This window comes from Mustela nigripes, chromosome X (assembly GCF_022355385.1).
Source record: "Mustela nigripes isolate SB6536 chromosome X, MUSNIG.SB6536, whole genome shotgun sequence".
NCBI lineage: Eukaryota > Metazoa > Chordata > Mammalia > Carnivora > Mustelidae > Mustela > Mustela nigripes.
This window is the reverse complement of record NC_081575.1, coordinates 86,019,803-86,046,656: the sequence shown is the minus strand read 5'-3', so window position 1 is coordinate 86,046,656 and position 26,854 is coordinate 86,019,803. Positions and strand designations below refer to the sequence as shown.

Sequence of the window (26,854 nt, the reverse complement as noted above, 5' to 3'; positions counted from 1 at the left end):
TATGTCTAGCATTCTAATAAAACCAGTTACACGCAAATACATGTCTTTGCACCAAGTTTCTTGGACCTTCTGATCATACTCACCCTTCTTCCTCCAGAAGGGCTCCTTATAATAAACCATACACTTGATGACTGAACCCAAAGGCACACGAGTGATCAGCTGGTTTCTCATCATTGGCAGGGGGGGATCGAAATGAATCTTCATGCCCAGAATAGGAGGAACAGCGCTAATCACATACTTAGCCTGGAAGAAAAACAACAGGCTTAAACGTTGCTCGTGGGCTGTTTTTCTTTCTGTTTCTCCCTAATGTTTCTCCTTCATTTTACCCTTGGCCCTCTAGAATGTCTTTTTTGTTGTTGTTGTTAAAGATTTTATTTTTAAGTAATCTCTACACCCAACATGGGTCTCGAACCCACAACCCCGAGGTCAAGGGTCACACACTCCACTGACTGAGCTGGCCAGGTGCCCCTCAGGTGACCCTCCTATGACTTTTCATCACATTGGAGTCAAAGCCAAGTTCCTTACACTTACCTTCAAGGCCACTTATAGAAATGGACCCTTGCTACAGCTCTGATCTCATCTTCTGGTACTCTACCCCTCACTCCTTTAATTCTGCCATTTGACCACCTTGCTGTTTCTTCATCGTGCTGGGCCTGCTTCTACTACAGGGCCTTTGCATTGGCTATTCTACTTGGAATGTTCTTCCCTGGAAGGACCACATGGCTCAACCCCTCATCTTTTTGGGTTCTGTGCAAAAATCCCCCCTTCTGAGTGAGGCTATCCCCCACGACCTTATTTAAAATCGCATGACCGATCCCCTCACCCTCCTCTTCTGGCACACCCTCTCCCCCTTTCCTGATTGATTTTTCCTACAGTACTTATCACCATCTGGGATACTTTATATCTTAACCACATATTTGATTATGGCCTTTCTCCTTCACTAGAATGTAAGCCAAATGAAGGCTAACAATTTTATCTGCTTTGTTCCCTGCTGTGTTCCCAACTCCTAGAATAATGCCAGACACACAGAGAGCACTTGATATTTATCAAATAAATATTTTCTTTGGTATCTAATTACATAGGAGCCCAATACAAAGGGTTGATACCATATGATTTTATAAATCTGCCCTCTCCCCAAATATTCTGGTTCTCTTTTCCCTTCTTTCAGACAGAGGTAGCTTTTTCGTCTTCGGCAAAGGGATTGTCTATGAAGTCTGGGAAATTTTTGGCTTTATTTAAGCTTTGGTTATCTACGGGATTCAGGCCCCTTCCTCTAGTTTAAGACTCTTGGTTACCTCATACACCTCATGGTTGAGGGTCTCCACAAGGACATTTTCCCCAGTCTGGTCAATGTGGGTCACGGGCCTCTCCAGCTTCACTTGGTCTCCAAGGAGGTCCATTATTCGCTCACTCACTTGTCCAGATCCGCCCACAAATTTCCTCTCCTGGAAGGAAAAGAGGACTCAAGAGGTGGGTAGACAATATAGGAATGGGTTTCAAAGATTCAGCTGTGAGTTTTTCTCACATATCTCTCTGTGAGATGTGTAAATTGCATTTTGCTGTTGCGAATCGTGTCTTCAACACTTGTTCTCTAACTAGTGATTGCTGGCTTTTGACAAAATTAGGGACTTTGTAACCAAATGACTGTTATGCCACGCTCTTATGGATTCCCACACTCCACCCTCGGCTGGATGTCCTCAGCCTGACCCCCGTGTCCCAGCTGCCTGGCCACTACACCTGTTTCGTGTCCCATCTAGATTCCTTTGTTGGGCTGCTGGGTCTGGTGAAGTCCCACCCGCCGCTAGACCACCATTTGCCTTAACGCACCTAAGTCTGTTTTTCCATCCCTTGCTACTCAGGCTGAGAACCTCCCCAGCCTACCCACCCCCAGGCCACCCTAGTCTGTTGCAGGCTGACTGTCTAATCCTGGGTCACATGCCTGTTGCTTCTGAATGTTCTGCATGGTTGGGCACATGGTTGTGCTGACTGCCTTCCCTTAAATTTTCAGTCCAGGTAATTTTGTAAAAGATATTTCAATTAGGTCTGAGAAGAAGGGGAAGGAGAGAGAGACAAAGAGGAGAAAGACAAGGAGAAAGAGGGGGACAGGGAGGAGGAGTGGGGAGGGGAATGAGAAAGGCGAAAGGAAAGAAAATGACCAGCAAGCAGATTATTTAAGATCTCAACTTCAATTCCTATTAGGCCTACCACAGAGCTTTATACAATGCTGGGGCTCAGGAAACAGGGAATGAATGAATGAATGAATGAATGCACGAGAGACTTGATTTTGTGTGGTATGTGTGTGTTTGACACTGAAAGTGCGTTTGTTTCTGACTTTCCATTCTGAGCTTCCCAAGAAATGCTCAAGCTATGTTCATCGGATGGTCTCCTACAAACTTTCTGAAAAATAATCAGATGCATATCCAAATGGAAAATTGCAAAAGAGTGTAGCAAGGTAGCGAGGTAATTGTAAAGCCCCACTGGCTGCTGGGTTCTCACGTTGCGTCCCTAACAACTGACTGCCCCTCACACAAGCCCCTTGAAGCTGCCATCATAAAGTTCTGAAGTCCACACGCCTGCCTCTTGCTTCATCTGTTCACGGCTGAAGGAGGATGGCAATCTTTTTATTTAGACATGGTGGTCCTCTGTTGGAACAGTGGGGAGAATGCGAGAGTACCTGCCCTCCGTTGGTTGTGGAGATGATCCTGGTTGTGCCCCCACACTGCTTCACATACCACAGGAACCAGAGCGCAGAGACCTCATGAGTCTCTGCAGTGACACACAGGTTCACAAAGAGAGTGGCCAGCTGCTTGGCAGATCTGCTCAGGAAGAAACGAGAGCACAATGAGCAAATCAGGGAGGACATCTTCTTCATACTCTGGATGTTGTTCTAGCAATACATTTCCTTGGCTAACTTGAGCACGGTTTGTCAGGTGGCAGCAAACTGTCCCTAGAATCCAGTATTAGACTACGTGACATCAGAGCCTGTGAGAAGAAGATTTATGTTCCACTTCACCCAAACAGCTTATTCAGGATCAGCCTGTATTCTGTATTCTGTGGTATCATGATTTCTCTCCACAGGCCTGCTCCTCCTCCTGTGATCCCCGCCTCAGTAAAAGGCATCACCATTCTCCCGACTGCTAAGGCCAACACTCTGGAAATGAACTTTCATTTCTCTCTTTCCTTCACTCTCCCCCCAGCCCAATCCACCAGGAAGTCCCACTGTCTCTCACCACATCACGCCAACACTACCATCACCAACATAGCATCATCTTTTGTTAGGAGTATTGCAACTATTTCTTCCAGACTGGTCTCTCTACCTCCACTCTTCATTCCTTGGTGTCCATTCACTGTGCTCAAAGCCAGAAGCTTCTTAAGCCCTCCCCACTGTGGTGCTTTTTCTATAGTATAAATCAAGTCATGCCATTCTCTTGCTTTAAACCCACCAGAGGCATCCTACTGAAACCAGAATGGGATTTGGATCTTACACCTTTGCCTGCAAAGCCCCAAGTGATCTAGCCAAGACCCACTTTTTCTACCTCATTCTGTACATTCTCTTCTTCTGATGTCTCCTCAGAAAGACAAACTCTTCCATCTCTTGAAAATGAACACCAGCTTCCATTTACCCAGTACCCTGGCATTCGCTATCATCTTACCATAGTATAGTATCTTTAAAACTCTTCTTGTTGTCTTAAATTATCTTTATTGCTGGTTCTCTGTTTTCTACTCCTGTCTCCCCTACTACAATATTAACCAATGAGAACAGGAATCTTTAACCTTCTTGTTCACCTGTGTCCCCTTTAATAAACTAGTGTCTGGCACATAGTAAGCACTCAATAATTACTTGTTGGATGACTGAACACATACATGGTTATCAGTTAAACATTATTTTTAAATTATCCACAATGGGGGCACCTGGGTGGCTCTGTCGGTTAAGCGTCTGCCTTTGGCCCAGGTCATGATCCTGGGATCCTGGGTTGGAGTCCCTCATCGGGCTCCCAGCTGTCCTGGGAGCTTCTCCTTCTCCATCTGTCCTTCCTTTCCACTTGTGTTTGTTCTCTCTCTCTCTTTCAAATAAATAAAATCATTTGAAAAATTAAATAAATTATCCATAATGTGCAAAGGATATGCTAGGTGTTGTCCCCAGTACAGAATTAGCACCAGTTATTTTTTAAAAGATTTTATTTATTTATTTTAGAGAAAGAGAGAGCGGGGGGGGGGGTAGCAGAGGCAGAGAGGCAAGCAGGATCTGTGCTGAGTGCAAAGTCTGACACAGGGAGAGAGGTCATGATCTAAGCTGAAATCAAGAGTTAGACACTCAAATGACTGAGCCACCCAGGCAACCCCAGTCCCAGTAGCTTATTCTGTTATTTTATTGTCTAAGGTAAGACAAGCTCAAAGGATGGATAAGGGGGAAAGCAATTAATAGAGCATAGATAGGTCAACTTTTGTTTGGGGTTGGCAGATCAACAGCAAGAAGTTATAACCTATCTTGAGGCATATCACAAAGTGAGTGACCTCTTCCAATTCCAACAATTCAGTTATATCTAACACCTTTTTGTTTAAGATTTTATTTTTAAGTCATCTCTACACCCAACATGGGGCTCAAACCCACAACCCTGAGATCAAGAGTTCCATGTTCTACCAACTGAGCCAGCCAGGCGCCCCTATCTAACATTTCTGAAATTCACCAGTAGGATTGTGTACTCTGGGACATATTTACTAAGAACCAATCCCCCCCTTTTGACTTGAACATAAATTTTGTTAATCGGCTTATATCTGACACAGAATTTACTGCCTAGTCATGCTGACAGTGGGTGGGAGGGTAGGATAAATGATACTGCCTTCCGTTATTGAACTCTTTCATTCTCCGTGGTTAGTAAACCTACTCTATTGAAATGTCACAACAGATCTATAAAACAGCAATTTCCCCCAAGCTCACAAGCCTGAAAACTGCATCTCAGGGAAGTTAGTATGTCGTGCACAGTCTACTAAATGGTACAATGTCAAACCAGATCATACCTGATTCAAATCTCATGCCTTTACTACCCAGAAATGTTTTCTTATTAGGCAGCTGAGAAGCTCAAAAGTACAAATAGTCACCAAGGACCACATCTCTATGCTAGAGTACCTTGACTCTGGAAGTTTCCAGAATCAGGCCCAACACACATACCAGGTGCTGTCAATGTTTGCAGCCCTAACAACCTGATAGTGTGTTTGTAACAGTCCCATCATTTAGCCTGAAACTAGTGCAATACACATGTTGAAGAGACTTAGAGTGAGTTTTGTAAGATTCTTCACGGTAACCTAAGGGCGGGAAAGTGCTGACTCACGTTTTCTTCGCAAAGGCCGTTTGCGGCATCACTCTAAAACAAACACCCAGACATGAATTCAAAATATTACTTCAAAGTGGAAAACATCCTTTGCTGTTTCCCAATGTCCTATTCCTTTTTTCCTTAATTCGTAAGGGAATTTGGGGGTCATAAGGTCAAGTAATCAACAACTAAAATTTAACACTGGACCAGCTAAGACAGCCAAGATTAAGCACAAAAATACTGCTGTGATTCTAGTTGTTATTGTTGCCAACTGGGTGGGGAAGAAATCACCCTGGCTTGAAATAGAGGGAGATCTCAAAGCAATTCTCTCTGGAGGGCCAGGCCCTTCCTAATCCTTTATTTGACTTGCTCTGGGAGCTTTAGTGAGAAAAGAAATGAGAAGAACAACATTTGATGGATGGAAGGTCAAGGAAGCTAGCGCAATAATATTTTCATGTTCTTTGCCCTGTTGACTTTTTAAAAGATAAATGTTATTATCTTTTTCTACATGAAAAATACATACACATTATATAAAAGTTGGAAAATTCATAAAGTAAAAAGGTGACAGGGTGAGTATCTTCCATTTTCCTGCCCCACCCCCACCCCAAAGATAATCACTGGTTTCTTTTTGGGACTTTTCTTTTTTGGTTATAGGTTTTGAAAAGTGTATTTACATAGCCTTGACCACACTGTAAATGTATCCTGTTTCTGAAAAACGTGTTTTATTTGTCATTTGTTTTATTCTATTGTATTTTGAAAAACACTTTTTCAATGATGGTAACTGAAAGACTGGTCAACGTTGTTCTTTGAATATATGATTGTGCTTCAGTTTCAGTAACTATAGGTTGGATATTTTGGGGGTTACTTCTTTAAAACCGGAAAATGAGAGCATGTAGATCTTGCATAGGGAAAGTTAAAAATTAACCTTGTGTTCATATAATCTTAGTATCTCAGAATGTTTTATTTTGTCAGCCAACAACCTAGAATATTCACTAAGGGCGTGGGGGGTGGGTGGGCCTAGGCCAAGAGCTATGGTAGAAAAACTCAGATCTCTATAAACCCCAAAGTAATATAATTAGTCCTAGCTTCAAGGGGCTTCAAAACTCTCTGAAGAGAAAAGAGTTCCCTGAATTTATGAAAAGCTTTTCATAATGGAAGTTCTAAAGCAAATGCAGATAATTAAATACTTACTATGTTTATAAAATCTAATGTATAGAATTTAAAATACTGAAATTGTATTATAATAAAATAAGTTATAATTACAAACTGCACTCTCAAAAAAGGTGGTAAATAGCTAAAGTATTTAAAAAGATATAATTAATAGCAGGCATTAATTTTATAATAGTAATATGGTTTTACTCTTCCAGAATAGGTTGCTTTCAAAAGTTGAAGTCTTAGGAAAAGCACAAAGATGTTTATCACAGAGTATTATATAATAATGATAATTACAAAACCAGGAAGTAACCAGAATGTCCACACAGTAGTCACTTCCCATGGAATGTCCTGCAACTATAAGATAATAATATTTGATGATGCATTTTTGATGATATGAATAAATGTTTGCATTGTAATATTAAGTGTTAAAAAACATTGTGATGAATGTCCATTGTTTTTGCACTGCATATACAGTTTCCGTTTTAAAAAAGAGATCATGAATCATCCTGTATATACTCAATGACAGCCTGCTTTTCTATGTGTTAAACATTATGAATTTTTTAAGCTATTAAATATTCCTCTACAACAGGATTTTTCAAAAATTTTATTTATTTATTTGAGAGGAAGAGAGAGAGAAAGCATGAATGGGTGAGAGACAGGGGGAGAGGAAGAAGCAGACTTCCCGCTGAACAGGGAACCTGATGTGGGGCTCTATCCTAGGACACCAGGATCATGACCTGAGCCAAAGGCAGATGCTTAACCAACTGAGCCACCCAGACACCCTTTATAACATGATTTTATTTTTTTAATTTTAATTTTTATTTTTTAAAAAGATTTTTATTTATTTATTTATTTGACAGACAGATCTCAAGTAGGCAGAGAGGCAGGCAGAGAGAGAGAGGAGGAAGCAGGCTCCCTGCTGAGCAGAGAGCCCGATGTGGAACTCGATCCCAGGACCCTGAGATCATGACCTGAGCCGAAGGCAGAGGCTTTAACCCACTGAGCCACCCAGGCGCCCTATAACATGATTTTAAAAACCTGTAGAGCATTCCATTTTTTGGTGCCTCATTATTTAATCTATCTTTTAATTTTGGACATTTAGATTTTCCTTTTTAAAAAGAATGCTTTGAATTTCCTTCTTTCCTTTTCTCTCCCTCCCCTCTCCCTGGTTGCCTTTCTTTCTCTTCCTTTCTTTCTCCTTCTTAAGCTAAGTTCTAAAAATTTGAATTTATATATCATGAAGTATGTAAATTTCATGTTTTTAAGATTTATTTATCTTAGAGAGAGAGTGAGCAGGGGGAAAGGCAGTGGGAAATGGAGAGAGAATCTCAAGCAGACTCTCTGCTAAGCATGGAGCCTGACACGGGGCTCCTTCTCAACACCCTGAGATCGTGACTTGAGTCGAAACCTAAGAGTCAGACTCTTAACCGACTGTGCCACCTGGACACCCTGTAAATATTGTGTCTTTTGACTGTTTCCATTATCTCAAATTCAGAGATTCCTAAAAACTTATTCTTATTCTTAGTTCTCAGTGTCCACCTTCCCTCCCTAATGCCTAAAGAATGAATTCATCAATCCCAGAGCTAGACATATTCTCAACTAATGCTGTTTAGCATCATAGGACCATCTCCTTGAACTTGGCTTCCATTTCTCTTACTCTATTTACCACAAATTCGCTATGCGCTGGGACCCTTACAATCCTTTCCTTTTTTCCTGCTGTCCAAGAGCAGTGAAGCCTCTCTATGTCATCTTGTCTCTGTCTCCTCCACAATTTGTAGCCAGTTCCCAGCTCTGCCAACCAGAATTTAATGCATGACTCATGAACACCTGCTCTCAAAGCTACATGTTTTTCGCCAAAGGGGAGCGGTTAGTCCAGCCATGTGTGTTTCCTCTACAACTGTGAATTATCAAGAGAACTTCTCTAGAAGTTCCTGTTCAAGCCCTTGAAGAGTTACCCACCATCCCATAACATGTTTCAAATGCATACACTAATGCACCTTCTCTACACTTGACCACCGGGGAGGCTGGCAATCTTTAAGTTGTTCTACATAAGATGATGGCACGTTCGGGTTTGTTTTGAGGACTTGATGGGGCAATACTACCTTTGTGATGCATCGCTCTTCCAAAGATGTATAGACATCATTGGGACAGAATACTGTTTCAATTGTTTTTAGCATTCCACCTGGCCAAATGGTATGGTTTTAGACACAAAGCAGTTCTGAACCCGCTAAATGGCACCGCTAAATAAACCTGAGAGATCGTCACAGTAAATGCCTGTGCTTAGTGGTTCTTACTCTGTCCAGCAGATCTTGTCCAACAGCTCCTTCATTGTCATGTGGTCCCACTCCTCCGCAAGGGGTGCCTTCCACGGGGCATCACTGGGTATCTACAGTCCGACAGGGATTCAGAGAAGAAAAATGAATGTAATTTTCCATTTCAAATAACTATTTCAAGAGTACCAGAAACTCCAGTTGAAGAAGGAAAATGTAAGCTTTCCAAATTCCCCCATTCATGATTTTCACAACACAATGTTGTCGGTGTAGTTTTCCCATTATAGATGTTTATCACTGCATCCATATTGAATTTACGGTAGTACTTCCTGCACAATAAATGGAGGCTATGATGAAATGGGGCTATTTCCAAATATCGATCACTAAGTTACTCATTTAGAAAGAACATTCATAAATTCAGCTCTTTAACACGGGTCAGACAGCTGTACCAAATGCTGCCTAAATGGGTCTTTCAGGTCAAGTTCTGTGTGTGCTTACTTATGGGCTGCAGGATTGAGCAAGATGGTGACACAAAGACCTTAGACGTCTTATTCTGCTCTGTTGTGAGGATTTTCTAAATTAGAAACATCATTCCAGGAACACTGAGTGATATGTGATCTTCTCCCCACCCCGCTATTCCCACCACCAGTGGTGTAAGACTAGTAGTCTGCTGGACATCTCATTCCTTGAGCAGTTAAAAACCGGTTCATTTGCTCATTTCCTAAATCTTTACTAAGAGATATTATGTACCACACAACATGCTAGGCATTGCTGATACCCTGTCCCTTCTTTCTCTGAAGGACTAAACTTATTATGAAAAACACAAATGTAGTCAAAGAAGCATTATTAAGCTTTACCTCTCGCCCCATGGCATCCATCGTCCTCCAGAGGTTGTTATGATCCAGGTACACAATTGGGTTCCACACAGGTGGGAAGGGGCCGCTGAAGGGGTATGACTTGCCCTGTGAAATACAAGGTATTTTCATTTGTTTGTTTATTTACTTATTAAGATTTTATTTATTTGAGAGAGAGAGAGAGAGAGAGAGAGAGAACTTGAGTGAAGGGGCAGAGGGAAGAAAGAGAGAATCTCAAGGAGACTCGCTGCTGAGGGTGGAGCCTGACCTGGGGCTCGAGCCCACGACCCCAAGACCACGATCCAAGCCAAAACCCAGAGTTGGATGATCAACCAACTGAGCCACACAGGTGCCCCAACACAAGAGTATTTTTTAAAAGGGAACACTTACTACAATGTAAAAATAGTTAAATGTTGGCAAGCAAAATGATGTTAATCTTTAATATATGATATACACTTACATGTTTTATTTATTTATTATTTATTAAAGATTTATATTTATTTGTGAGAGAAAATTTATTTATTTGCAAGAGAAATTCTCAATTTCAATCTCTAAGGTGGCAAATACAGATAAAGTCACACGAGCAAAGTCTACTTGAGGTTCTCAATAATTTTTTGAAGAATGTGAAAGCCCTTTTATACATAGCAAACAGGACGTGCTCATTAAATAGACATTGCTAATGGTTTTGTGATCATGATAAATGTCCTTTTATTTACACAACTACTTCTTACCTATAAATCCAAAACCACATTTTCAATTAATTATCTTTGGATAAATTCTCAGAATTAAAATTCTTGGCCTGAAGATTTATGTTTGATTTTTTGTTTTCTTTTATATTTTTAAAAATTAAAAAAAATTCATGGCTCTAAAAGATATATAATAAAACATCCTATCCAAGAAAAATAAAACACACATTTTCCTCAAATACACACAGAAGAATCCCCTGGTTAAATCACATAAAAAAATACAAGACAGGTACTACAAATTAAAGAAGTCGGAAATTCAACCAAGTATATTGTCCAACCACAATGATACAAAACTAAAGCCCAACACTAAAACAGAACTGGAAAACCTACAACGTAAATATTAAGTATTTAATATGTAAATATTAAACAGCACATTACTGCCCAAGCAATGGGCCAAATAAGAAATCAAAGAGGTAATCAAAATATGTCTCAGAGCAAAAGATAAAGAACACATGATATTCCAAAACCTATGGGATGCAGCAAAAGCAGATGTTTGAGTGAAATCTATGCTATGTATGCTTTTTTTTTTTTTAAAGGAAAAGAGTTCAAATAAACACCTTAACATGACACCACAAGGAACTAGAAAAAGAAGAAACTTAGCTGAAATTTCAGAGGAAGGAAATAACAAAGAAAGATCAGAAGTAAATAAAATAGAGAGCAGAATAAACAGTAGCATAACACTGAAAGTCATGACCAGTTTTTCAAAAAATAAATAAATAAGTAAACAAAAAATGTCAATGCATTAACTACTATGCAAAAAAAAAATCGATAATAGATTACTAGCAACAATTATATGCTCAAAAATCAGATCACTTAGAAAACCAGATCATTCCTAAAACTGCACAAGGTCTTAAGACTGAATCATCATCAATTTTGAATACAAGAAATAGGAAATCTTAGACTGGTAATGAGAATGAAAGTTGAATGAGGATTCAAAATCTTCCAGCCCAGAAAAGCCCAAGACCCCATGGTCTTATTGGTGAATTCCACCAAACATTAAAAAAAAGTAATAATGACAATCTTTACCAGCATCTTACAGATAATGGAATAGAGGGAACACATTCAGAATCATTCTAGGAGGCCCGTATTACCCTGATACCAAAGCCAGATAAAAACAAAGATAAGAAAGTCTAGTTTGTCCCATGTAAGTATTGCTACTTGGATAGTCTTTTGACCTCCTTCTGCATGATGAATGTTTCTCCACCCCCTCACTTTCAATCTGCAGGAGGCTTTGTGTCAAAAATGAATCTCTTGTAGGCAGCTTATGTTTGGCTACATAAAGCAGACTTGTTGAACACCAGCAACGGACCCGATGGTCACATGACCTCATTTTGTAGCCCATGAGCCTTGGCGGACTCAGTAAAGACATTGGAAATCTGCCTGCTGGATGCCACAGTTAGTGAGCAGGTGAGCGGCTCTCAGAAGCCGGCTGGCTGGGGGACGCCCCCTTACTCCCATCACCTCCAATGCTCCAGATGGCCTGCTCTCCTCCTGACTCTGGTTCTCTGGAGGCAGAGATCCCACATCCTGATCTCTGTCCCATCTAGGAAGTCCCTTTGGCATTTTATTCCTGGTGTCTGCCAGGAGACAGGTGGCGTGGCCCTTCTTAGATCCAGCTCCTCGAGAGCGACCTTTCCCTCTCAGGAGGTCTTCTCTGCTGTTCATGGGAATCTTGCCCTTCCTCCCTGTGGGGAGTCAGAGCAGACCACCCAGCCCTCCAGAACTCAGTCATTTTTATGGCTATTGACAGGGACGATGCTTAGGGCATAAACAAATTTGTGGAGGACCAAGCTTTACTTTCAATCTCTATATTCAGTTTGGAAGAAAACACATAAAATCTCGCCCATGGGGGAGAAAGGAAGGAAGTCCTGTCAACTATGAAGCAAAGGGCTTTCTTCCTCTGTTCATGTGTTCACTTTTTTTGTTGTTGTTTTCTTTTGACAGGGAGAGAGCAGTATAGGGGAAGGCAGAGAGAATCGTAAGCAGGCTCCACGCCCAGCAGAGCCCGATGCTCGGCTCAATGTCATGACCTTGAGATCATGACCTGAGCAGAAATTCATAAGTCAGATGCTTAGCCGACTGAGCCACCCGGAGCGGGGGGGCCCATTCACATTTCTAAGCACCATGAGTCGGCATGGACACAGTCTTCTGACTGCATTGCCGCATGGTGAAGCTGGAGGGAGGGGCAGACAGTGGCAAAGGTTTTGGAACCAGCCTGCCGCCCAGGAGCACAGAAAGGCTTGGAATTGTCCATGTAGGGAGAAATTGTCCATGTAGGGAAGATGGGGGTGGTGACGGCCAAGATATTAGGCAAAGCCCCACAGGAATAATAATAACAAACAAGGCGACAGCTAACACAGAATGTGTACTCTGTTTAGGATTTGTTTGGTGCACTTTACATGTGTGGATTCCTTGATCTGCACAACGACCCTTTCAGCTGGTGAAACTGAGGCAGATGAAATAACGATCATCTGCTTAAGGTCTCATAACTTAAGACTTAATTAGGTCTCATAATAAGTGGCAGCAGGATTTAAATTCAGGCACACAAAGGCCAGTACTCTGGATCAGGAAGCTTCCCAGCCTCTTTTCCTTTTTTAAGTTTTACTTATTTCACAGAGACCACAAGTAGGCAGAGAGGCAGGCAGAGATAAAGGGGAAGACAGGCTCCCCACTGAGCAGAGAGCCTGATGTGGGGCCTGATCCCAGGACCCTGAGATCATGACCCGAGCCAAAGGCAGAGACTTTAACCCACTGAGCCACCCAGGCGCCCCCAGCCTCTTAACAGTAACTATGAAACATCACGGGGCTAAGAGTTTTCATGAAGCTATTTAATTTAATTCTCACAACAATCCAGTGAGTAAACTGCTAATTATAGGTTTCATTTTACCAATGAGTTCTGAAGCATAGAGAAGTTGAGTAACTTGTTCAACATCACACAGCTTGTATGCAGTGGGAAGAGAATTTAACCTCAGGTTTGTGTATTTGGGGCTCAAGCTCTTACTTAGGTCTCTGCTCTAGGAGCCACAGCCCAGTTGATTTAAAGAAGGTCTCCAGGGATGCCTGGGTGGGTGAGTCAGTTAAGCCTTTGCCTTTGGCTCAGGTCATGATCCCAGGGTCCTGGGATGGAGCTCCGCATCAGGCTCCCTGCTCAGCGGGGAGTCTGCTTCTCCCTCTGCCTGCCTGCCTCCCTGCTTGTGCTCTCTCTCTCTGTCTCTCTGACAAATAAATAAATGAAATCTATAAAAAAATAAAGAAGGTCTCTGGAAGGCCATTTCGATCTGGAAACTACCTGAGATTCTCAAACCACATAGAAGCTAATGATGCACTCAATGATCAGCCAGATCTTTCCTGTGGCTGTCCCTCCCGTTCCCAGGCAAGGAGCAGGCCAGCCCATCCGCAAATGGCTGCCATGTCAGCCCATTCCCTCATTCATTCAAGTAGTCCCTGAGCACCTCCCACGCGCCTGTCACTCTTTTCCTCCTCCTGGGGCAGATTTGTGAGCCAAGTGAGCCACAACAGACAACAGTGTCTGCTCTCCTGGGAACTTACCTTCTAATAGGTGAAAGCAAAGTAAACTAACAAAAAAACAGGCATTAAACAAAAGAAAGAAGACAATCACATAGTGTATTAGAAGGTGATAAGAGCTATGAAGAAAGAGAGCTGGAAAGACAAAGAGGAAGTGTTGGTGGTTTGGGGTTGATTTTTTAAAAAGACTTTATTTATTTATTTATTTGAGAGAGAAAGAGAGAGCTGGGGGTGGGAGGAGGCGAGGGAGAGAAAGAAGCACACTCCTGATTAAGCAGGGGGCCCAATGCCAGGCTTGATCCCAGGATCCTAACCGGTTCACTGAGCAATCCAGGCACTGCTGGGATTGACTGCAATTTTAAATAAGGCAGTCAAAGAAGGCCTCCCTGAGAAGGTGACATTTGAGGGAAAGGATAAGAAAGGACAGCGAGGGAACCATGAGATTGTCTAGGCGGGGGATGGTGCTTCCAGCAGAGGCCCCAGCAAGCATCCTGGGGTGGGTGTATGAATGAACTTCACAAGGAACAGGAAGGAGGCCAGCTCCATCCTCTCCCTCCTACAGGTGTGCACCCTTGCTCACTGGATGAAATTCGGGCTCCTGAGCCCGTTTCTCAAGGTGGCTGCCAAGGAGATGGCCTCTGTGCTCTGATCAGGGGGACAAGTTACCCTGATCTCAGCGGCCCATCGGTCACCACTGCATTATTGCTACTGCTTCCCTTGAAGGTCCTTTCCCTTCAGATCTCCATCAGTGCAAAGCTTAATGCCCAGCTCCAGTCACTTGCTTCGAGAAGCCTTCCAAGATTCACCCCACTCCCAATCAGTGCACTAAATATAAAGTTCACTCCATTTTGAGCCTCTGCCATATTAGTTTGGACCTGCCCATATTATCTTGATAGCATTCTCTAAGTGTTCCACATGAGTATCTCTTCTCTTTCCAGCCCCTTTGGGGAAGGAATCAATCATTTCCATCCTCCCACAATGTGTAAGAGTGTAATCTATTCGATCAGTGTTTGACAAGCTCTGAAGGACTGGATGGATGAACAGACCAGACAAGACGAACAGAGCTGTAGACTGAATGTTTGTGTGCCTCCCCATGCCCCCCCCAAGATTCATAGGTTGGAACCTACCCTCCCATGTGTGATGGTATGAGGAGATGGGGCCTTTGGGAAGTCATGGGGCCAGGTGGGTTCTGCCCTCATGGGTGAGCACAAGGCCCTTATAAAAGAGACTCTGGAGAGCTTGAGACATATGGAATCTGCTGGCACCTTGATCTTGGACTTTCCAACCTTTAGAACTGTAAGAAATAAGCTTTTGTTGCTTATAAGCCACGCAGTCTCTGGTATTCTGTGATAGCAGCCTGACCTAAGGCAAATCATGTAAAAATAAGAGGACTTCTTTAGGGTCTGAGACAGAAGCCTGTTTTTAAAAAAACTGATGGCTGATGTAACTTCTGAATTCAGGGTGAAGAAGGAGACCTGGAAGGTCTTTTTTTTTGTTTGTTTTTTTAAGCTTTGATATAGTTATTTAGCAGAGAGAGAGCATAAGCAGGGGGAGCAGCTGAGGGAGAGGGAGAAGCAGGCTCCCCACTGAGCAGAGAACCTGACGTAGGGTTTGATCCCAGGACTAGAAGGCAGACACTTAACTGACTGAGCCACCCAGCCCCGGAAGGTCTTAAGAAACATAAATTCATTGACTACTTGAGTAGAAAGGAACTTCAGGTTTTAATCTCGGCCCAGTCAGCACGGACCTACTATCACAGAGAGAAGCTTCCTGCCCAAGCTGCTGCATGGAGGTGACCTCCAGATCACTATCTAAGGTCCCTTCCTTGGAAAGAAGTGTTCAGTATCTGTACTGATGGTAGCTGACTGACTTCTGCAGGGAGCGAAACAAAAGGAAGTAGTTTCAAAAGCGAGTTCCTTTTCTGGAGTCCAGTTGTGTTGCGTTCAGTGTGGTCAGCATCATCTGTAACCTAGACCTTGCCGACGTCCTGTGTCAGGCGGGCAGTTGCTAGTCCTCCCTGAAAATGAGAATTCATGGTGCTCGGAGTGCAGAGTGGCTGAGCCCATGTTCAATGTCTCCCAACGGAAGGTCCATCTTTCTTCAGCACATGGGCTTCCAGAGCCTCCCGTGCTGTCTTCACCAAGAGCCTGAGATCCTCCACAGACAGCACGACTATCCTCTTGTACAATATCGTTGTTTGCTACATTTCTGTGTTTTCACTACTGGCTGAAATGGCCCTTCAGGGAGTCCAGTGAAATTTCCTGATTCATTCCATTGTTTTTCTCTACCTGCCTCCCCATCATTGCTAGTGGTCAGAGACCAATAATCCATTCATCTGTGAAACCACAGAGTGCCTAAAGTCAGTTGCTTAGAGTAAATATCACCCTCGACTCCTCTTTTTCTCCCAGCCATATAGAATCAGTCATCAACACTTCCAGTTATGCATTAAGATGTATCTAAAATCCGACCATGTCTCACCTCCTTCACTGTTACCTCCCTGGTCCAAGCCGCTATCAGCCCTGGCCCTGATTACTGCATTATCTTACCAAACTCTCTCCCTGCTTTCCACTTTTGGCCCCCAGGGTCTCCTAGCAGCAAGAATGAGCTTTAAAACATATGACTAGAGCATGTCCCTCCTGACCGAATTCTTCCAATGGCTTTCCATCATGCTTACTAGAAAGCCAAGGTCCTTACCGTGGTCAACGAGAATTGCATACTTCTATTTCCTCATCTACCACCTTCCTCCCTTTATTCAGATCACACTGGCCTCTTTGCTGGTCTTTAAACACACAAAGCTTTCTGTCAGATACTCACATATCTCCTCCCTCATTGTGTTCAAATCACAACTCAAATGTTCCTTCCTCAGAGATGTTTTTCTTAGCACCCTTTCTTTATTAGTCTTCCTAGCAAATGAGATTGATAGAATTATTCATATATGTGTTTAATGCCTCTACCTCTGGAATGCAGACCCTGCAAGGGTAGAATTTTTGTCTTTTTCACTGGTGTATTCCTGGTACCTATAATGTTACTCATTCAATGAACAGCTGATGAACAAATAAATAAAAATTTGATGCTAGGTTCATCTGAAGCCACTTTTAGAGGCTAGAGGAGAGTCACAGCAAATAGTGATGGTGCTGAGAGGGTAGCTGTGCCTTGATCCTGTGTCTGGAAGTTGTTTGTGATGAGTTCTTCATTGATGAAGTCAGATCAAGGCCCATGGTGATTGCCACCCAGTCTGTCTTGATAGTGATCACCACTGACCACAGGAAGGTTCGGGGTAGTACAGGGAAGGGACAGGTGTAAACCACTGCTCCTATTATGTTAGGATGGGGTGAGGTACAGTGGGGAAGCAGAAGTGCTTTGAGAAAGAACAGCTCTCACCCAAGTGTAGGTGTGGGTCATTATTAGAGAAGACTCCTACATCATCTCCAGGCCCAAGAAAGAGCCATACACCCTTCTCCTTAAGCACAGTGCCTTTTACAATCATGCGCTCCTTTGCATGAAGCAACTGCTTGATTTAATTAGACATGCCCAGGAACAACTCCCTTTTGGTGAGCACTCACCATGTGTGTGGTATTTCATGTATCTCATTCTTAATCCTTACAAATATTTTGTGAGATAGGTACTGTTATTAACTTTATTTATTTATTTATTTATTTGTGGGGGGTAGAGAAAGAGAGAGAGAGAGAGTACATGTAAACTGAGGGGAGGGTCAGAGAGAGAGGGAGAGAGAGAATCTTAAGCAGGCTCCACGCTCAACACGGAGCCTGAGGTGGGGCTGAATCTTGTGACCCTGAGATCATGACCAGTTCCAGAAATCAAGTCAGGTGCTCTACCAACTGAGCCACCGAGGCACCACAGCCCTATTTTTGAATAACAGCTTTCATTCACCTATCCTAAAATTAATCTTTTTTATTGTGGTAAAATATATGTAACACAAAATTATAATTTTAACTTTCTTTTTTTTTAAAGATTTTATTTATTTGACAGAGAGAGATCACAAGTAGGCAGAGAGGCAGGCAGAGAGAGAGAGAGGAGGAAGCAGGCTCCCCGCTGAGCAGAGAGCCCGATGCGGGACTCGATCCCAGGACCCCGAGATCATGACCTGAGCCGAAGGCAGCGGCTTAACCCAGTGAGCCACCCAGGTGCCCCTTTAACTTTCTTTAAGCATACAGTTCAGTGCCATTAAGGACACTCACAGTGTTATGCAACCAACCCCACTACCCATTTTCAGAACATTTTCTCCATCCCAAACAGAAACTTCATACCCACTGAATACTAACTCTTCATTTTCCCCTCCCATTAGGTTCTAGTAGCCTCTATTCCACTTTCTGTTTTTATGAATGTGCCTATTCTAGATAACTCCATAAGTGGATTTTGTGTCTTAATTTATTTTAGGTAGCACAGTGTCTTCCAGGTTCATCCATGTTGTAGCATGTATCAGAATTTCCTTCCTTTTTAAGGCTCTTTTTAAAGAGCCACTTCTGTGAGTCAGGTGGCAAGGTTCTATACCAGCCCATTGTATGGACAGACCACGTCTTATTTATCCATTCATCTGCTGATGGACATTTGGGTTGTTTTCACTTTTTGGCTATTAGAGGAACGCTCTAGGAACATTTGTGTATTGATCCATTTTAGAGATAAGGAGAGTGAGTCTTAGGATAAATGACCTTCCCAGGATCACAGAGTTAATGAGGTGTGCTTAAAGTCAAGCTAGTTCCCCTGCTCATGCTACCGCTCATGCAACAGGAGATCCAAGATCCGGATGGTCCCCAGTGCACAGGCAATGGCAGGCACCAACATGGCCCACCTCATTGCCATTCCACTCTGCTAGCTTACACGTAATTTAACTTTAAAAGCCTTAGGCAGCGAGACAAAGCAAAGGATAACTACCAAATTAGAACTAACATATTTAGCCAAATGATGAAGAGAATCAAAACTGTCTTACTGATAGGCTTGGACGGGTCCAAGAAAAATCTCTAAGCATCATAATTTTAAGGGCTACTGACACTTGGGCAATTTCTTCTTTTATTCGGTAAAAATGTATTCACTACAAGGTATGAAACAGCCACTGCATAGTGCTCTGAAGAGAAAGAAATGAAATAAGACACAGTCTCAGGGAGTTCCAAAGTCTAGTTGGAAAGGTGGGGTCACGGAAGCAGAGAATTACTGCACGATGATTATAACGTGGCACGTGGCTAGCCTCATGGTGTCACTTGGCTAAATGGCTGCATCTGGCAAAGGCCACAGATGGAACCCTGAGTCTCTGCCCAGGTCCATTCTGTTAGCCAAATGGCAAGGTCTACAGAAGTCCCAATAAGTGAAGCTTGGCCTAGAATTACTGAAGATAAGAGTGCTCTACCCAGTAGCTCATGGGGTGGATGTTGTGATAAGCTTGCCCATATCCTCATTCAGAAGCAAGGGAGTTATTTCTTCAGCTGCTAGCATTATTACTGGCAGGCAGCCCTTGGTTCTTAGCCTCCTTCAGGGACTACCTCAGCTGCGAAAACCCCACTTCGTCCAAGGTTACACCACCTTTGCTGGGGAACTCACTTCCAACAACTGAATGATATGAGCGTATCAAGTTCTTGTCCTTCTGCCCCACTCAGGACAGCTCTGGAGGGTCGTCCCATCTTTGGAATTCCTTGCAGGGTTGTCTGAGGCTTCCATTGATAGAGAGAGAGAGAGAGAGAGAGCAAAGCGAGGACATGCTGAGCTGGGAGCTCAATGGGGCACTCAATCCCAGGACCCTGGGATCATGACCTGAGCCAAAAGCAGATGCTTAACTGACTGAGCCACCCAGGCGTCCCTTGCGGCTTCCACTGAAACTACATCACAGTCTGACTTCTTCAGTGGCTCTTATCTAAGCTGTTGATCCCCAAGGCACTCCCTCATATTACTTCCTGCAGGCTAATCTCATGAAAAACGTCTAGAACTGAGCACAGTGGGACCTCATTTGAGAACAGGGGTTTTCTAGAAGTAGGATTAGTAGGGAGGCCTCAATCTTTTTCCCCATGATCCTCACCAGTGACTTGTTGCAGGAAATGGGAAATATAGCAATAGCGGCCACAAATGTACTCAGACAGGTTTACGGACCAAAAGGGAGAAACTGGGAGCAGAAAGTTTGTAAGAAAGCAAAGCTCACTTCTACATTGTAGGTCATAGTTTAAAAATCCCATTAATGTTCATGTGAAGTTTTATGCTGGGAGCCAGAGTTAATTTGCCATCTTAAAAATGTTTGTAAGGAATTAAAAAAAAGACAAACTACGAAAGCTCCTATGACATGTTTTGAGTTATTAAGAAAGAACCTTGGAGTTAAAATCCACATGACCTCCAAATTCCAATGAATCTTAAGTCTTGATATTGAGATTTTCTCTATGTATTTTTAACATGCTCTGCTAACTGCATTAGCTTACCCATAATCTTAGACAAAAGATCACTTTTAGTCTCACTGAAAGACTTCATAGATCCTCCATAAGTCATTTACATAAAAGGTAGTTTTCCCAACCCTAATATTCTAGTTTAACTAAGAAATCTAATGTGTTGTTTTTTTTTTTCACAGACAAAAACATAAAGTGCTTGTAAAAATAGCCAACATTCAAGAGTTGTAAAATTCCATGCCTGGATAGCCATGTTATGGTTTGGAAAATTTTACTACAAAAGTATGGTACTCTGATAATATATATTTGGTCTTTGTCCTTAATGTCTGGCCTATAAGACCTTTGGAATTTCCTGAGTGATACGGGTGAGAAAAGGGTTATTTATAAAAGCCCCTTTTAAAGCATATCTGAGGTTATGCTAAGGAAGTGACTCCTGGTGGGCTCCTAGAGCTTCTGGAAGGGAGCTCATTGCCAGAGGAACCAACCATGTCATTAGATACATGGAACTTTGTGTCCCTGGACCTCTGGGTAGTGGAAAGAGTCTGCAGATTGATCTAGTCACCATTGGTCAACAATTGAATCAATCGTGCCTATGTAATGAAGCCTCCATAAAAATCCCTAAACAATGGAGTTCAGAGAGCTTCCAGTTTGGTGACCAAAGGCACATCCATGTACTGGGAGGCTGGCCCACCCCAAACTCCATGGGGACGGAAGCTCCAGTACTTGCAACCCTTCCGGACCTTGACTGATGTACCAGAAGGCCTGGGACTTAACCACTGGCCTCTGAAGTGGGGGCGATTTTATGGGGTTGAGCCCTTAATTTGGAGTTCTATGCCACCTCGGGGTAATTAGTGTTAGAATTAAATTGAATTGTAGTACACCCAGTCGGTTTCTGGAGAGTTAAAGAATTGGTAGGTGTGTGAAAAAAGGAAAAATCCTCACATATCTGGTGTCAGAAGCGTCATGAGTAAAAATTAACTCATAGTAGGAGGTAACATGATTTTTCAGTAATTGAATTATAGGGCAGTAAAGAAATAAAACCAAATACAAAAGTCTTAGCAAAAAGGGATAGTGGGGGCATATATTGGGTGGCTCAGTGGGTTAAGCTGCTGTCTTCAGCTCAGGTCATTATCTTAGGGTCCTGGGATCGAGTCCCCCATCGGGCTCTCTGCTCAGCAGGGAGCCTGCTTCTCTCTCTCTCTCTCTCTCTCTCTCCCTTCTGCCTACTTGTGATTTCTCTCTGTCAAATAAATAAATAAATTCTTTTTTTAAAAAAAGGGATATTTGGCTTAACCATGATAACTACAAAGCCTTATTTTATAATATTCAAACACCAGAAATCACTTGAGAAATATCCATTTCTGTCCCTACATACGTGTCCTTAGAGGTAAGAGCACAGCCTGGGATGTTCACCAGGCCATGAGGTAACCACATGAATTCAGACAAGTGACTTCAATCATACTCACCTGGGGGGGCCAAGGGCGGGCCATGCTGAGATGGGCCACTTTGGCATGAACATTATTTTGAGTTAAAAGCAATCCAGGGGCACCTGGGTGGCTCAGTGGGTTAAAGCCTCTGCCTTCAGCTCAGGTCATGATCTCAGGGTCCTGCGATTGAGCCCCACATTGGGCTCTCTGCTCCACGGGGAGCCTGCTTTCTCTTCTCTCTCTCTCTGCCTGCCTCTCTGCCTACTTGTGATCTCTCTCAAATAAATAAATAAAATCTTTAAAAAAAAAAAAAAAGCAATCCAAACCCAGCTGATTCCGTAAAAGCTATTTACCTCCCCCCTCAGCTGCCTGCCTTACCAGAGGCAGGGAACTATTAACAGAGACTCCCTTTTACCTAAGAAACTTAGCTGCATCATAGGGCAACCTTGTTTTTCCAAACATCTCCTTTCACCTTCTTCCTAATGGTCTTTCTCCCGTGTGTATGCTCAGACCATTACCCCTCTCTTTAGCTCACAGAAGCTTCATGCTGCCTTGCTGGTTTTGGAATTTCCACGTCTGTGTGCATTCCCCATAAGTACATATGCTATCAACTTTGATTTTCTGCTGTTAATCTGTCTCATGTCAATTTGATTCTTAGTTCAGCTAAAAGGACCGTGAAGGGCAGAGGAAATTCTTCGTTCCCAACACATCTTTAAAAAAAAAAAAAACCATTTAATTTATTTATTTGACAGAGATCACAAGTAGGCAGAGACACAGGCAGAGAGAGAGAGAGAGAGAGGAAGCAGGCTCCCTGCCGAGCAGAGAGCCCAATGCGGGGCTCGATCCCAGGACCCTGAGTCCATGACCTGAGCCGAAGGCAGAAGCTTTAACCCACTGAGCCACCCACGCACCCTCCAACACATCCTTCTATAATGTGGATGTAAAGAGAGCCAATGTCATGGTGTCATGGTCAGCAATGAGTGAGACGATACGTATGCATCTCTTACCTGAGTGCCCTGCACACAGTAAATGTGGAAATACTAATGAATATCATCACTACTGTCCCTACACTTTCATTCCACAAAAGGTATTGCCAGCTATTGTTATCTTGAGCCTCCCATGAAGGGAGGCTCTCCAGACCCTCCACAGGAATCCCACTGTGAGAGTGGCAGATGACCTTGGAGGAGGAAGCACAAAGCTTCCTACCCTTACAGCATCACTCAGCATGTTGGGAATTACTCGCAGAAAAATCAGGCTCTGACTGCTCATCCCAGCACCCTCCTGTCAGGGAAGGTGCTCATCCAGTCACCTTCTCTGTCAAGCCCTCTCTGAACCTCCAGGACTGGCTCCTGAACCCCAGCCTCAGAGAGCAGCTCCGCCAATCCCCAACAACTGCATCGCTTTCCTAGCACAACTATAGCTTTCCTGGGGTCACAGGTGTTAGACGACGGGTGCAATCCTGGTCTTTCAAAGACATTATCCAAATGCTTTTGATGTCCCTAAACTGTATAGAGTAATGAGAAGATGAAAAAGCTTTTGTAACCTGGTACAGACACAGTACAATAGAAAACGAGAGAGAAAGAGGGAGGGAGGGAGGGAGGAAGGGTTGAGGGGGGAGGGAAAGAGAGAGAGGGACAGGAAGAGAGAGAGAGAAGGAAGGAAGGGAAGGAAGAAGAAAGAGAAATTAGGGCTTTAAAACAAATGCTTTTTCTCAAAATGGGTTATTTCTCAGAAGTCAAATATCATCTTTGGGTTACTAGACTATCATTTTGTAATCTGAAGATATGTGATTATCTAAGTCTGGAAAAATTGTGTCTAAAAAGCAAATTAGATATAAAAAAATCCCCTCCTAAAGAGTTTCTCTGCCGCATAAGACACACACACACACACACGTGGAGGTAGGAGGTAGGAGGAGTTCCTACCTCCTAATGTGGTCATAAAAAATGAATATGATAATATATAAAATGACTTCCTATATATATGACTTTCTGTACACACATACACGAGTGTGTGTGTGTGTGTGTGTGTGTTTATAGAAAGTCATATATATAGGAAGTCATTTTATATATTATCATATTCACTTTTCATGACCACATTAGGAAGTAGGAACTAATCGTTCCACATTATACGCTAAGAACTGAGGTTTCTAGGAAGCAGTAAACTACACATGGCGAGGGTCCATGGTGAATTTCCTAAAAGCCCAGAACTCTGACAGAGGCCTGTGACTCCAGACTTAGTCTGTATTTCTCTATGGAGAGGTTCTCACAAGATGGAACTTCAGATCCTTGACTGTCTCTACAATCTGCTCTGTCCTCTCTAATGCGTAACTCACAGAGTTACAAAGTCAGCCTCTGATCAATACTGGCACACATACCAGCCTTTCACTCCATACATTATTTGAGGAAAATGTTTACTTTCTCTAATGGTACAAACCAAAATGATGATTCGCTTAGATGAGTCAGAAAATTCCCCCAAGAGAAATTCAACGCTTTGAAGGAAGAACTCCATTTTGAAATACATTGAAAGAGACTTCATGCATAGATAGAAGGGTTTCCTTGGTCCCCAGAGGAGTTTTGCCTCCATGAACATTAATCCCTTGCAGTGAAACTGTGTTGATTTAAGGAAGAATCCCTTATTGAGACAGTGAGGAGGACGCTGGGCAGATCTGTTAGAGGACATTTGAGGTCTAGTAAAGAGATGATGCGGCAGGAGAAATCTGGAGTGAGATTCAGATAAAGGAAGAGACAAGTCTGGCAAAGGGGCAACTTGTGAGCTGTATGTGGAAGACACGCTAGAGACCATTGAGGAATTCAAACGTGATGAACTGTACTGAGATGAAAGGATTATCCCAGAAGCATCTGCTTATTTGAGACTATTATTTTCAGGAAGAAAGCATTTTCAAAGAAATTCACTGAAATGGTACTTTTGATTGACTTCCATATTCTTTTTTAAAAAGATTTATTTATTTTATATATTATATTATTTTTCAAAAGATTTTATTTTCTTATTTGACAGAGAGATAAAGACAGCCAGAGAGCGCAAGTGTTGGCGGCAGTAGGGGGAGGGCAGAGGGAGAGAGAGAAGAAGACTCTCTGATGAACAGGGAGCCCAAAGCAGGGCTCAGTCCCAGGACCCTGGGATCATGACCCGAACTTAAGGCAGATGCTTAAGCAACTGAGGCACCCAGGCGCCCCATTATATTTTATATTCTTGGAAAAAGATCATTGCAAAAGATAAGTCATGAGCTAGAAGAAAGTGAGTAAAAAAAATAAGGATTGTGATAGGGAAGCTCTGTAATCACCCCCACTATCCCCATCATCACCATGGCTAACACTTTCTGAATACTTGCAAGGTACTGGGGAATCTTTCAAGATTTTACAAATTTAACTCATTTCTCTCTCTCAATGACTGTACGAAGACGGTGTCGTTATTATTATCTTCATTTTTTTTAGATTAAGAAGCAAAAAGGTACAGTTTAAGAAACTTGCCTCCAATCACACAGTTAATAAAGTAGTGAGTCGGAAATTTCAATCCAGGTCTCTGGGTTCTAAGCCTATGATCTCAATCTCTATACTATTACAGATGGACTAGTAGTTTTGCCTTTCGACTGCCCCCCCAAAATACACTTGATAACATATATATATGTATAAATATATATATTTATACATATATATATGTTTAAAAATATATATACATATATATTTTTAAGGCTATGAGAAGCTTTGATGCTTTGATATGATCATTCCAACATATGTTGGTGCTGCTGGAAGATATCAGCAAACACTATTGGAACAAAGGCTATCTCTTTCATAGCTGGGAGAAATGCTCTTTAAGATATATTATAATTCAAGGCTTCTGTTAAATTTGTAAGCACTTACCTCTTTCTCCTTCCTGACATTCTTTTCAACTATCTCGCCTTTTCCATACGCAACCCTATGTATTTATGCTCAGGAAGTCTGTCACTGTACCTGTATTTTGTTTTTCTTTGATCTGTATCGTTTAGACTTTCTCAAATCAAGCAATTAACTTAGAAGTTTCCTAATTTTGGCCATTCTAACTGGTGTAAGGTGATATCTCAATGTGGTTTTAATTTGAATCTCCCTGATGGCTAGTGATGATGAACATTTTTTCACGTGTCTGATTTGTATGTCTTCATTGGAGAAGTGTCTGTTCATATCTTCCGCCCATTTTTTGATATGATTGTCTGTTTTGTGTGTGTTGAGTTTGAGGAGTTCTTGATAGATCCTGGATATCAACCTTCTGTCTGTACTGTCATTCGCAAATATCTTCTCCCATTCTGTGGGTTGCCTCTTTGTTTTCTTGACTGTTTCCTTTGCTGTGCAGAAGCTTTTGATTTTGATGAAGTTCCTGTGGCTGATATCAAAGAGATTACTGACTATGTTCTCCTCTAGGATTCTGATGGATTCCTGTCTCACGTTGAGGTCTTTTATCCATTTTGAGTTTATCTTTGTGTATGGTTTAAGAGAATGGTCGAGTTTCATTCTTCTACATATAGCTGCCCAGTTTTCCCAGCACCATTTATTGAATAGACTGTCTTTTTTCCACTGTATATTTTTTCCTATTTTGTCAAAGATTATTTCACCATAGAGTTGAGGGGTCCATATCTGGGCTCTCTACTCTGTTCCACTGGTCTATGTGTCTGTTTTTATGCCAGTACCATGCTGTCTTGGTGATCACAGCTTTGTAGTAAAGCTTGAAATCAGGTAATGTGATGCCCCCCGTTTTATTTTTGTTTTTCAACATTTCCTTAGCGATTCGGTTGGAGGGGATGTGGAGAAAGGGGAACCCTCTTACACTGTTGGTGGGAATGCAAGTTCTCTTTGGAGAACAGTGTGGAGATTCCTCAAGAAATTAAAAATAGAACTTCCCTATGACCCTGCCATTGCACTACTGGGTATTTACCCCAAAGATACAGATGAAGTGAAAAGAAGGGCCACCTGTACCCCAGTGTTTATAGCAGCAATGGCCACAGTCGCCAAACTGTGGAAAGAACCAAGATCCCCTTCAACGGACGAATGGATAAGGAAGATGTGGTCCATATACACTATGGAGTATTATGCCTCCATCAGAAAGGACAAATACCCAACTTTTGTAGCAACATAGACGGGACTGGAAGATATTATGCTGAGTGAAAGAAGTCAAGCAGAGAGAGTCAATTATCATA

At 42.4% G+C, this 26,854-nt stretch overlaps 1 protein-coding gene across 1 annotated transcript in view; it reads right to left on the bottom strand.

Moving 5' to 3' along the window:
* Nucleotides 1-26,854, bottom strand: part of MAOB (monoamine oxidase B) — a 104,178-nt gene that overhangs the window by 18,767 nt on the left and 58,557 nt on the right. The window contains exons 4-8 of the mRNA XM_059386127.1: nucleotides 9,595-9,699; nucleotides 8,762-8,853; nucleotides 2,675-2,816; nucleotides 1,296-1,445; nucleotides 84-243 (exon numbers count right to left, since the gene is read on the bottom strand). Of these exons, the coding sequence (XP_059242110.1) occupies nucleotides 84-243; nucleotides 1,296-1,445; nucleotides 2,675-2,816; nucleotides 8,762-8,853; nucleotides 9,595-9,699 (649 nt within the window). The remainder of the gene's footprint in view (nucleotides 1-83; nucleotides 244-1,295; nucleotides 1,446-2,674; nucleotides 2,817-8,761; nucleotides 8,854-9,594; nucleotides 9,700-26,854) is intronic.